Genomic DNA, 12,322 nt, shown 5'->3' on the forward strand with positions numbered 1-12,322 from the left:
GCTGTGCCGAGTGCTCCCTGGTGCTCCGGTGTCAGATGTGCTCCTCCGTCAGAACAATGGGGAGCTGTTGTCGGGCTTTAACTTTGGGTCATTTGTATCTTACAGAGAACGCATCATTCTGCCCATTTTTAGAAGAATCCTCACGTGTTTAAACAGACACAAAGCCCAAAATGGGTTTGAAGCCAAGTTTTTAGGAATTACAATGCCCACCCCGCATTGTCTGGGGTGCTGTGGCCTGTCTCCCCACTGAGATGGGGGGGTCCTTTTAAACTCTTCCTGCCTTGTTCTTGCCTGGTGCTTTTGTTACGTCCTTTTCTTACTATTTTTAAATTTCACGTCACCCTGAACAATTAGAATGTTACTTCCTCCTCGCCTCTGAGCTTGTTTCAGTGTCGAAAGGCAGCGTCAGCACCTCCCACGGGCTAGCCCGGGGGCAGACGGGGAGTCCGGCGCTGGTCAGTTTAGGCTGCAGCTTGGCGGGCGCTGAGCCCTCCTGCACGGGGCTCCCGGGGCTCCCAGGGGCTGGGGGACGTGGGGGCGCCTCACCGCGCCCTGGGGTCTGCAGTGAGACGGGGCGCTCCCCTGCTCCCCGCCACGGATCCAGGAGCAGAGGCGTCCCCCGAGGCACCAGTCTTTCCTTTCCCCACGTCCAGCAGAGGGCAGTGTGTGCCCTCAGATTGCAGTGTCCCCCCTCACGGTCATCAAACGGGTGGGTTCATGCGGGACTCTCAGGCTTCACCTGTTTGTGCTCATCTCTGCATTTGCACTTAATCGAATTATTATCACGGTATTTGCTGGCTTTGTGAGCACTTCAGGGTGTGATAGTGAACAGTCCACTTTCTGTGTCTGTCCTTGCTGCGGTGGTGTGTTCTGGAACAAGAGGTTCAGAACGGTAAATCGGTGTCGCAAAGAGGCCCTCTGCTTGTCTATAAGGTGAGAGAGAGGCCTCTGTGGTCCCGAGCCCGCAGCCACGCCAGCGAGTGAGGGGATCGGCGTGAGAGCGGCGAGGCCGGCCGGAATCGGGCTTTCAGGACGCGCAGAGTCAGGGGCCCCCCGTGGCTCAGCAAGTGCAGACGGCCGCGGGGGCGGGAAAGTCGCCCGGCGCGGGCCAGCTGTGTGTCAGGGGTCCTTTGATCCTGTGAACGGACATGTTAATTTTCTCAGGGTCAGCTTGTTTTGCTTTCCAAAGACTGATTAAAGGTTTTATTTCAACTATAAATATGTGTGTTGATATTAACATGGTGGTAGAAACAGATGATTCTTCCCATTTTCCGTCTGTTTTCCGCATAGGCGATGTTGGTGTAAGTGATACTTAATTTAATTGACGTATTTATAAAATCTAAGTTGCTTTAATAAGCATGTTTAAAATTCTAATTTTAGTCAAGGAAAACATCCTTTAGAATGATGCGAGTGACTAAATTGTCAGCGACACTTCATTTTTTCAGTGAGAATTTATTGTTTATACTAGAGCTGTTAACGTGATGAAGCAGATAATTGGTGAAGTTCCTCCAGGGTCGTTTTATGGATGTTAGTTAGACAATAGCTGCTCACCTGCCAGTTTTGATGTATAGAAATACGGCAGTGTGAGAGACGTATGAAAACAATTGAGCATTTAAGTTGTGTTTGTAAGAGTATTTTTGTACCTACGTTGTTGAGTCAGATCTGAGTTACTAAGTCACAGACCACATAAACTCTGAAGCATGTAATTTGATGGAAGTGCCTTTGTGTTCACCTGTAATGGCGCCTCGCGGTCACCTGCCCATCTGCGACTGCACGTGTCTGATCACCACGGGACTTGGCTTTTTTCATTCTCGAAGACTTTGTCATTATTTGAATTAACTTACTTAATGAGTGGACATAGGAATGACTCCAAATACTCAATTCTGGCCAGTTTATTACCATTTGTCTGAGACAGAAAGACTGAGATGTTGCTGCTGGAAATGGCTATCATTTTAAACCAGCAACAAAGGCAGATTTCGTGGTAACTCTGAGTTGCCATTTCACCAAATAAGATATATTTGGACAGTACTGACCGCAGTTTGGTTTGAGCCAATATTTCACTCAGTATTTTCATTCCAGTGTAAATCATTATAATCCCTACCATTTAATTTTCAGTTAACTTTGCAAAAAGGAAAAACACGTTTATCTTAACACATTTTTAAAAAGTCTTTCCTTATTAATGGCTTTCAAATATTTTTGATCACAGTGCACAACATGAAATCTGTATATATTTACATTTATAACTGAAAGAGGGATTTCATGTGACAGTGCCCTACCGTATACCCTACCAGGTGACCACGATTTGAAGAGCTCTTGAATATAAATTACCTGACCTTTGAATTGATTTGACTTTGGGTACCTAGAAATACATAAACGTATCAGTACAGTGCTAGTTCTTAGAAGTGTTCCAAGTTATAGTTTCTCTTTCTTTATATTTCTGGCAGTTGCTTATTTTTGTAGCGTCAGGCTAAGTGATGAAAAGTGCCTTGAGTTGATGTGACTTGAAGAAGAATGGGAGTCGCGGGCTGTCTTCTGTAAGGCCTGCGTCTCTGAGCGTGGGAAGTGCTGCCTTGGCAGCGAGGGGTCTCTGGGTGCCCTCTTGCCTCACCTTTGCTGGGACAGGAGCCAGCGTCTGGCCCTGTGGGAGCTCAGTTTCGGTCTCAGCGTGGTCTGGGGTTCTGCGTGTCTGCAGCAGTGCCCCGTCATTGTCACCGGAGCCGTTGCTGCAGCAGGTGCACAGCGGCTCGGTGTCTGCCCTACGCAGAGTCTTCATGAATAATAGAGTCGCGGTCAGGTCTGCTCTCCCGACGGAAGCGGATACCTAGGACGCCGACCTGTGCGGCTGGGACGGGCCAGCTGCCAGCGCGCTTGCCGCGGTGTTTGCCCCTGTGACGTAGGGAGGAGGCGGTGGGCTGTCCCCTAGGGCGAGGACATGGCGTGGAGGTTTCTCAGGAGCTCAGAAGTCTGCACGGATTGTCGGGGTGGGGTTGGCCTCGTGACCTGATGTTAAGAGACGGCAACCTCCCTCTTCCAGGACGCAGGATGCCGCTGGCCCCGAGCTGACGCTACCGGCGAGCGTGGAGTTCAGAGAGAGCTGTGAGTAGTTTCAGGTCCCTTCGCGGTGGAGCGGTTGCTTGTCCCATTCTCGCCATCGGACGTTCATGGGGTTTTTTGTTCTTTTTTGAAATCTTTCCACAGCTGAAGACTCATTTCTCTCTGCCATTATAAATTACACTAATAGCTCGACGGTCCATTTTAAGTTGTCGCCCACATATGTATTATATATGGCCTGTCGGTATGTGTTGTCGAGCCAGTACAGACCTGACGCCAGCCCCGCCGAGCGCACGCACAAGGTGATCGCCATCGTCAACAAGATGGTGAGCATGATGGAAGGCGTGATCCAGGTGAGCCGCGCGTCCGCCGCTTCCTTCCCGTGCCAGGGGCCCCAGACTTGTTTCCAGAAGAAAAGTTGTATGAGTTGTATTGAAAATTGTATAGCTCTAAAAGTTGAAAAGAAATGTAAACTCTTTTTCTGTTTGTTTCCCACAAACTTGAGAAAAGAGATGATAAACTGTACATGCTCACATAATTATCACAGAAAAGACCCTTAAAGTTGCAGTAGTTGTGAGAAAGTATTGAGACTTGGTGTAGGTTTTCTTAGAATTTTTTACAAAATAATGTATTGAGATAACATTTCTGTAACATAAAATTAACCATTTAAAATGAATAGCTCGGTAGCATTCAGCACACTCCCAGTGGCACGCACCCGCTGCTCCGCCTGGTTCTCGTCCCCCGCCCCCGTCCCTGCAGCCACCTCCTGGAGCCCTTGAGTGGCCGCAGAAGGCACTTGCTCTTCTGCCAGCTGCGGGGGCTGGCGTGTGCGTCGGGCTCAGTAGCGCCCCCGCAGGTGTCGTGGTGGAGTGGGGACCGCATGGCGCTTCTCACGGTGCTGCTCGGGGCCACGTTTCAGAACTCACTTTTGAAAATGCTGGGAAGGAAGAGTATTCCCTTGGTAGACTGGTGTGTTTCTTTTAGGTACGCTCTGTAGTTGGTAACATTGGCATACCAGTTTTCCAGACTTAACAGAGAATCTGAAGATTTAATCATACAGTAGATTTATAGATTTTTAAAAGTTTTCCTAAATCAGGCGTCAGTGCTGTTACTCACTATGAAACTTGAGTTATGAAATGCTAAGTAACGTGATCAGACAGTTGGGTTGCTTTCCTCCTGTTAGAATAAGAATTGTTTTTAAAGGCCAAGATTTTTTAAAGACATGTTTCTTTTATGTTTGAGTGATTAGCGTATACATTTAATGGGGTTATTCTTATATCCAAGTGAGGATAGAGGTTAAAAAGGAGTCATTTTATTTGGATACCATTTTGTTACTCATTATTTTATAAACAGATGTGATTTCCTTTTCACGTGTCATTCAAAGCCATTGTCTGTCTTACGTCATGTTTGGATTTGTAAAGCCTCTTTCAAATTATGAGACTCCTGCCATCAACTAATTTTGATAGACTTTTCCGTATTGAACTTGAGCTTCACTGAAATCACCATTATCAAAACAAGTCTTAATTTCAGATTTAGGTTTAGTATATGATTGGAGGAATCTTAACGCTTTAGAAACAAACTATGGTAGTGAATAATTTAATTTTGTTTTTTAAAGGAGTTTCTTAAATTTTTATTCATTTATTTTAGAAAGAGGGGGAGGAGGAAGGGGAAAAGAAAGGGAAGGAAACATTGGTGTGTGAGAGAACTATCAATCAGTTGCCTCCCGCATGCCCCTAGCCAGGTACCTGACCTGCAGCCCAAGCATGTGCCCTGACTGGGACTCGAACCCGTGACCCTTTGCTCCATGGGACTGTGCCCAACCCACTGAGCCACACTAGTCAGAGCTAATTTAAGCTTTTTAAATTATAAAAACTCATTTTCAAAAAGTTTACTTACTTTTAGTATAGTTTTGTCTTTTTATATATTTTTAGATATTCAACTTTCTTGACTTTTATTTTTATTGTTTCTGTAGGTCTTTCCTGTCTCTTTTGTTCTTATTAATTAATCAAGGGGAAGAGACTCATCTTACAGACCCTGAAGTGCTCAGACTCAGGGTCTCCTTCCCTGTAACCCTTTTAAAGGGGTCAGTGTGTGCGTTCCTCTGTGTGCCCGCCATTGTCTTCATGGGCGAACCCCCAAGGGGCCCCCTCACTGTGTCAGGCACAGCACTCGTCCTCCGGGCCGTCCCCAGTCCAGAGCTGCGTCTGGCAGCCCGTGAATGTGTCATTTGGGAAGAACGTAACTCAGTGTCGTACCTTCATATTAATGTTTTGATTTTTTGGAACTGTCACGATTGTTTACCAGTTTCTTTCTCTCGTTCTGCTTGATCCCCCTCGTCCGTTTTTCTCCAGGAAGTAGACCAGGTTGATGAGGTAGGACCGCCCGCCGGGAGCGGATCCTGGCTGTGCTGGCTTAGCTGCGTCTCTCATGCCGCTTCCATGTCAGACACGGCACCGCAGGCACGGGGCTGAGCCATCGTAACACTCATTCGGCAGCTGAGACGCGCACTACTAAACCTTTCTGACTGTGCCGCCTTTCCCAGCATTTCACAACTTCCGCTTAATGCACCTCCGTGTGGATGTGAAGCGACACAGGCTGCTTCTCCTCCTTATCGTGTATCCTCGGGTCCTGTTCTTTGGGTCGCATCTGAGGCTGCCTGGCCTGCACATGTGGTCGGGAGAGGATGCGCTCGATCAGTACTTGGTACTGAGTGGCTTGTGTCCAAGCCAGTGACTGCGAGTGTCCGGGTGGCTGTGGGTGACCGTGGGGACACATGTGTATGCTCGCAGATTACCAGATAACGCACAACCGCCAATTGGGCGCTGCAATTTGACATGCTCATTTCTCCATCGATCCCGTAAATGGCAGCCTCTTGGATCCATGGGTCTCTCCATGAATCCTGGGAAGTCACAGTGGCCATTGGTTTCCCACTGCTGTGTATGTACCAAATTCCTCTGCAACTATCTGGTATCTGTGGTAAATACCTTGGTGAGAACGGGAAGGCACTGGTCTCTCTTCAGCAGCTTCTCGGGAGCGTCCCTTTTTATCGGCGCTGTCCCTGTTTGTCCCGCAGAAGCAGAAGAACATCGCGGGAGCGCTTGCCTTCTGGATGGCCAACGCGTCTGAGCTCCTCAACTTCGTCAAGCAGGACCGGGACCTCAGTCGGGTCACGCTGGACGCTCAGGACGTGCTGGCACACCTGGTCCAGATGGCGTTCAAGTAAGGGGCCTGCTGGCGGCCGTGACACTGTTCTGTGAAGACGGGTGTCTTCGTAGCTTTCTTGTTCCGTTTCCAAAACTAAGTTCGAAGGTTTTTATTTACCATAATTTAGTAATGGCAAGAAACATCAATCACTACGCAAAATGTGTTGACTTAATAAATTGAATTTGGTGAGTTGTACTTCGTGAATCCTGGGAGTGAAACTATGAAGTTTTTTTAGTGCAGACATTTCAGAACAGTGCAGATTGCGTCACGTGCGCCATGTCTGACAGTAGCAGCGGATCCTGCTGAGCCATTAAAGTCATTGGTGTTTCTTCAGATACCTGGTCCACTGTCTTCAGTCGGAACTGAATAATTATATGCCAGCCTTCCTGGATGACCCTGAAGAGAACAGTCTGCAAAGACCAAAAATAGGTTAGGATGACCTTTTTCTCCTTCTTCCCCCCCTCCCATTTAACTTCATGTTAATAATGTCGAAGATTTGTCAGCGGGAGGGGTTTTAAAGATAAACAAGACACCTTGTTGGATTTGGCGTTCTTATGAGAGCAGTGACGCGAACTGCCATCTGTTTGAAGAATAGTTCTCATTTTGTATGCCATGCTGGTGTGTGTGTTTCTTCAGAAAGTCTCTCGGGGTGAACTCAGATGTTAAACAAGTATAGTCAGTACCCACGTGTGGTTCGAAACCGCACCACTCTTGCCTTTTGGGTGAGATTGGTGTCACCCGGACTGCTGCTGCCTGGGTTGACTGCTGATCCGAGACTGTTCTCGAGTGACCCCGGGTGCCTTGCCCTCGCCCTGTGTCTCTGAACAGACGACGTCCTGCACACGCTCACGGGAGCCATGTCGCTGCTGCGGCGCTGTCGGGTCAACGCGGCCCTGACCATCCAGCTCTTCTCCCAGCTCTTCCACTTCATCAACATGTGGCTGTTCAACCGGCTGGTGACAGACCCCGAGTCGGGGTTGTGCTCTCACTACTGGGGGGCCATCATCCGCCAGCAGCTGGGGCACGTGGAGGCGTGGGCAGAGAAGCAGGGGCTGGAGCTGGCCGCCGACTGTCACCTCAGCAGGATCGTGCAGGTGCGTGGTCCGAGGCTCGCTGCCCCCCGCAGACGCAGCTCCTGTAGGAGCGTCCGGTTCGGTCACGGGTGGGAACGTGGCCTCAGCAAAAGCCTGCCCTCCCCTGCTGGGGCTTTCCCTTGTACAAGTCCTGAAACCAAGGCGTGTCCCTTGGCTGGGGTCCCAGTAACCAGGTGCAGGAGGCGGGGGCCTCGCATGACAGAAACGTGTCATCTCGGCCCTGAAGCCGGAAGCCCGAGGTCCCGGAGAGGCGGGGCTGGGGCCTCTGGGCTGGGAGGGAGGACCTGCTCCAGCCCCGCCTCTGAGCTCTGGGGGTTTCTGTGTGCACACGTGCATGCCCCAGGCTCTGCCCTAATCTCCCCACGCACATGTCTGTGGCCAGCGTCCGCTTCTTGTGAGGACCCCAGTGACGCTGGATCTACTGACCTGTTTTAACTTGATTACTCTGTCAAGACCCTATTTCCAAATAAAGTCACGTTCTGAGGCACATGGGGTTAGCACTTCAGCATGTGACCTGAGGGAGTACAGTGCAGCCCACGCAGGGGGCAGCCAGCGGGGCACATACCTGCACAGGGTCCTCGCCGAGGTCAGCAGGGTGTGCGTCCCAAAGTTGACTTCTAACCAGGAAGCGGACAGGAGCGAACTCCTAAGGATGCAAAGCCAGGGGCCCCCAAAGCAATGACCTACACGGTCATAGGCACACGCAAGACAAAGAGGAAGGAAGGGTGCACACCACTCCACAGCCTCCTCGGAGCACCCAGGGCCGGACCGGCCGAGAGCGGGCAGAGGGCGCAGAGCGGCCCGTGTCCTGGGGTGCACGCGCAGCTCCCAGGGGGCCAGAGAAGCTGCGGGCTCACAGCCGGGGAACGAGCACCTGCAGCCTCGGAACCCAGGACAATGGTTTTTGTGTTACAGTGTGTAGTTTTGTATTTCCCCTCCATCTCAGTCTGTCCTGAAGAGACTTAGCACAGAAAGAGGCTGCCACCCTCCTGTTCCGAGTTAGCGAGTGACGGTACAAGGTCATTACAACAGAACTGTCCAGACCGCGTAATCGGTCACCTGGATGACGGTGTACGTGCTCAAAGTGTCCCTGAGGAGTTTTTACATGCTTATGAACATACACAATTGAATTGCATTATTTCTACGTTTTAGTAAAACCAGGAAGCATCCCACACCTTTCTCAGACAATTCTTTGATCTCTGTTTGGTGTGGGCGGCGTGAATGGAACTGTTTCCTAAACTTCAGAATCAGTTCAGCCAGTCATTACAGTTGCACATGGTGCGTAGGGGCGGGTGTGCGACAGGCGGTGATGTCACCGGCCCCGCCGTTTGTGCCCCCGCCCAGGCCACCACGCTGCTCACCATGGACAAGTACGCGCCTGCCGACACCCCGAGCATCAACAGCGCCTGCTTCAAGCTGAACTCGCTGCAGCTGCAGGCCCTGCTGCAGAACTACCACTGCGCGCCGGACGAGCCCCTCATCCCCACGGTAGGCGGGGGCTGTTACCCCATCTCCCTGGCCATCTGACAAGGCCGTTCTGTTGTTGGGGTACGAGTTTGGGCTCAGAGCAAGAGGCAGAAGCTGCACAGCGTTTTAACTAGAAGGGCATTGAAGTCGGAGGGCCAGGTTCTCGGAAGGTGATGGGACGGTACCCTGGTGTCTCCAGGTCCCAGGCGCGGCCCCGTGCTTGAGACGCTGAGGCCCGCGGACGGCCGTGTGGCCCCAGACGTCCTTGCCGGGGCCCAGGGCCGCCCCGCTCGCTGCCTGCAGGCCTGTGCAGAGGTGTCTGATGGGAAAGCCGAGTTCTCCTTCGAAGCAGTCTGGAGCTCCGGGGTCCCTCCGTCTCACGGAGAGGAGCGGAGGGCGGAGCCGCAGCCTGCACTGTCCTTGCAGCGGGCTGTGTGTCAGGGGCAAAGCGCAGCAGGGACCTAGCGCCGCCGGTCAGTGAGGGCCTGGGTGGGGGCGAGGCGAGCTTGTGAGGTGGACACGGGGACTGAGGTGACGCCACCAGAGACGTCCTCAAACATCGCCCCAAACTGGCCACTGCAGCTGCCCCCTGGCTGCGTGGTGCATACCTAAGTCATGGCGTGGTCGTTAAAGGAGCGTGACAGAGCGACAGTGGAGGACAGCCCCTGGCAACTTGGAGGAGCGGTAGGACGTCCGCTGCACAGAGGACGTCGCAGACAAGCTGTGAACAACGTGCTTCTGTCTGTCTGAATTTCAGGAGCAGACAGGGCAGGGGGGCCCTGGTGTCAGGAGCTGGGGCAGCAGGGACTCTGGGGCCGAGCAGGGCGCGGGGGCCGCTTGTCGCAGCTGAGCTGGTGGGCTCGCTCTTGTGCTGTGTCGTGAGGGTGTGCGGACATGCCCCTGTGTGTGTCACACACATGAAAACTTCCCCAACAAAGTCCCTTACAGACCCGTGACTCAGAAATTACCTCTGCACAGGATGGGAATGGATGCCTTATCCATTCTTACACACCGTGTGACTTCTCCCATGGCACTCAGCATCCCGCAGAAACAGGGTTATTGGCACTGGGGGTGGAAGAACTGCAAGGAGAAGGTGGTTACTTTTGAAGAGAGAAAACCTATTTTCTTGTGATTGAGCGATTTCTTTTTATTTAAAGCCGCACATTATTTGAAGTGAGTCGTCTCGATCCGTGGGCTCAGGCGTGCCCTTCACTGGTGTTCGGCCGCGCCCCAGCCTGATTCTCACTGCCGGTCCCTCGTTGTCCCGCGTGGCCTGCGGGCGTGGAGGCGGCCCCTGCCAGCTGCACAGCCCGGCAGCCTCTGTCTTCAGTCCTGTGTTTCTCCCTGACCAGGACCTGATAGAGAACGTGGTGGCCGTGGCCGAGAACACTGCCGACGAGCTGGCCCGCAGCGACGGGAGGGAGGTGCAGCTGGAGGAGGACCCCGACCTGCAGCTGCCCTTCCTGCTGCCGGAGGACGGCTACTCCTGCGACGTCGTCAGGAACATTCCGAACGGCTTGCAAGAGTTTCTGGACCCTTTGTGCCAGAGGGGTGAGTGCCATCCGTGGTGCAGGGGGCACGCGGGAGTCCGGGTCACTAGTGCCACAAGTGTGTGTGACGGGCAGTGTGCACTCAGCTGCCACGTAGGCGCACGGGCCGGGGAGAAGACGTGTGCCTGGTTGGAAGAGTGAGACCTTGACGCGGGTGCCGTGAGCGCTTGGCTTTAGGACACGGTGGTGCTTTGCTGTGGGTGGGCGTGGCCCGTTGTTCCATATGCGTCACGTGACAGTGTGGCCAAGTACACGGGCCTCGGAAGGAACCACGATGCGCTGTCAGCTCGTTTTCCTTCTGGGTCTGCGTGCAGCGCGGCCAGGAGGTCCATGAGACCCGCGTGGACGCGCCCCTCGCTGGGGCACACTCCTGCTGCTGAGAGGGAGCCAGGCCTGCCTGCAGTGAGGTCCAGGCCTGGCGTCAGAGAGGACAGGATGAGCCACAGGTGTTGCAGTGGGAAAACGGTGTTGGTTATGATTCTCTAAAACAGGAAAAATAAGTAAGTTATAGGCTACGTTTTAAAGAAACTTGATCGAAACAGTGATTTTTTTAAAAAGGACTGAAACTAAGTAAAGTTAACAAGACTATATATTCTTATTTTAACTGAGTTTATCTGTGACGCCGCCTTTTTCCTCTGCCACAGACAACCCCCTAAATGTCCCAATTTAACTGCCACAGTTCTTGCCTGTGGGCACCAGCGTGAGCGGGCACCTCGCCAGCCCTCCCAGCGGGGGCATCGGGGCAGCGTCTGACTCGCTGTGGCACAGCGTCTGGCACACGGGGCCCTCTTGGTCCTTGTCAGCTGCGAACCGCAAGACCACCTGGAGAAACGGGACGGGAATTGTACAAGACCTGTGTGACGGGATTTTGTCACGAGGTTTCTGAGAAACCCAAATCACACTAAAGGAAAAACAGATTTTGAATATTTTGTCATTTGTCCGTGATGAAAAATATCAAAGATATTCTTCAAAATATTATAAAATGATTCTAAAATTGATTCGTGAGAAGTTCAAGTGAGAGTGACTTGTACCAAGTCTGGACAAAGAATAATGGGAATGGGCCTGGCCTACCCCAGACTGGTTGTGCTAGTCAACTGATACCTTGTCTGCACATCACGTAGCCAGCGCCCAGAGTGACGTCACGCCACGTCACGTGACTGGTGCCTGACAGTGCGGGCGGTGTCACACCAGGTCACGTGACTAGTACCTGACAGTGCAGGTGGCGTCACGCCAGGTCACGTGACTGGTGCCTGACAGTGCGGGTGATGTCACGCCAGTCACGTAACTGGTGCCTGACAGTGCAGGTGGCGTCACGCCAGGTCACGTAACTGGTGCCTGACAGTGCAGGTGACGTCACACCAGGTCACGTGACTAGTACCTGACAGTGCAGGTGACGTCACGCCAGGTCACGTGACTGGTGCCTGACAGTGCGGGTGATGTCACGCCAGGTCACGTGACTGGTGCCTGACAGTGCGGGTGATGTCACGGCAGGTCACGTAACTGGTGCCTGACAGTGCAGGTGATGTCACGGCAGGTCACGTAACTGGTGCCTGACAGTGCAGGTGATGTCACACCAGGTCACGTAACTGGTACCTGACAGTGTAGGTGATGTCACACCAGGTCACGTGACTAGTACCTGACAGTGCAGGTGATGTCACACCAGATCATGTAATGGGAGCCTGACAATGCAGGTGATGTCACACCAGATCATGTAATGGGAGCCTGACAGTGCAGGTGACATCTCTCCCAGTCACATGGTCCCTCACCCTTTGGGAGAGAGAGACTGAGTATTCCTGAGGAGCTCTTGGTTGAGTGGAGCAGGCAGACCTTCAAGGAAGGGAGCACACTATAATTCCACAGTTTCCCACGGAGGTGAGAATAAAAGTTCTTTGGAATAAAGACGGGGAACCTGTTTCGCCGTTCTGCCTGGAGTTGGCATTCCATTAGCCCAAAACT

At 52.3% G+C, this 12,322-nt stretch overlaps 1 protein-coding gene across 6 annotated transcripts in view; it reads left to right on the top strand.

Annotated features, from left to right (window-relative positions):
- AFDN (afadin, adherens junction formation factor) overlaps positions 1-12,322 on the top strand; it is a 97,928-nt gene that overhangs the window by 51,648 nt on the left and 33,958 nt on the right. For 4 of the 6 annotated variants that reach the window (XM_090280086.1, XM_090280090.1, XM_090280088.1 and 1 more), the window contains 8 exons: positions 3,035-3,096; positions 3,199-3,404; positions 5,403-5,423; positions 6,125-6,270; positions 6,590-6,684; positions 7,084-7,349; positions 8,694-8,837; positions 10,169-10,367. In XM_090280086.1, the coding sequence (XP_090136212.1) occupies positions 3,035-3,096; positions 3,199-3,404; positions 5,403-5,423; positions 6,125-6,270; positions 6,590-6,684; positions 7,084-7,349; positions 8,694-8,837; positions 10,169-10,367 (1,139 nt within the window). The remainder of the gene's footprint in view (positions 1-3,034; positions 3,097-3,198; positions 3,405-5,402; positions 5,424-6,124; positions 6,271-6,589; positions 6,685-7,083; positions 7,350-8,693; positions 8,838-10,168; positions 10,368-12,322) is intronic. The other 2 variants (XM_090280087.1, XM_090280089.1) reach the window with 1 other exon arrangement.

The sequence above is a fragment of the Furipterus horrens genome, unplaced genomic scaffold (assembly GCF_987537825.1).
Source record: "Furipterus horrens unplaced genomic scaffold, mFurHor1.1.pri manual_scaffold_6, whole genome shotgun sequence".
In the NCBI taxonomy this organism is placed as follows: domain Eukaryota; kingdom Metazoa; phylum Chordata; class Mammalia; order Chiroptera; family Furipteridae; genus Furipterus; species Furipterus horrens.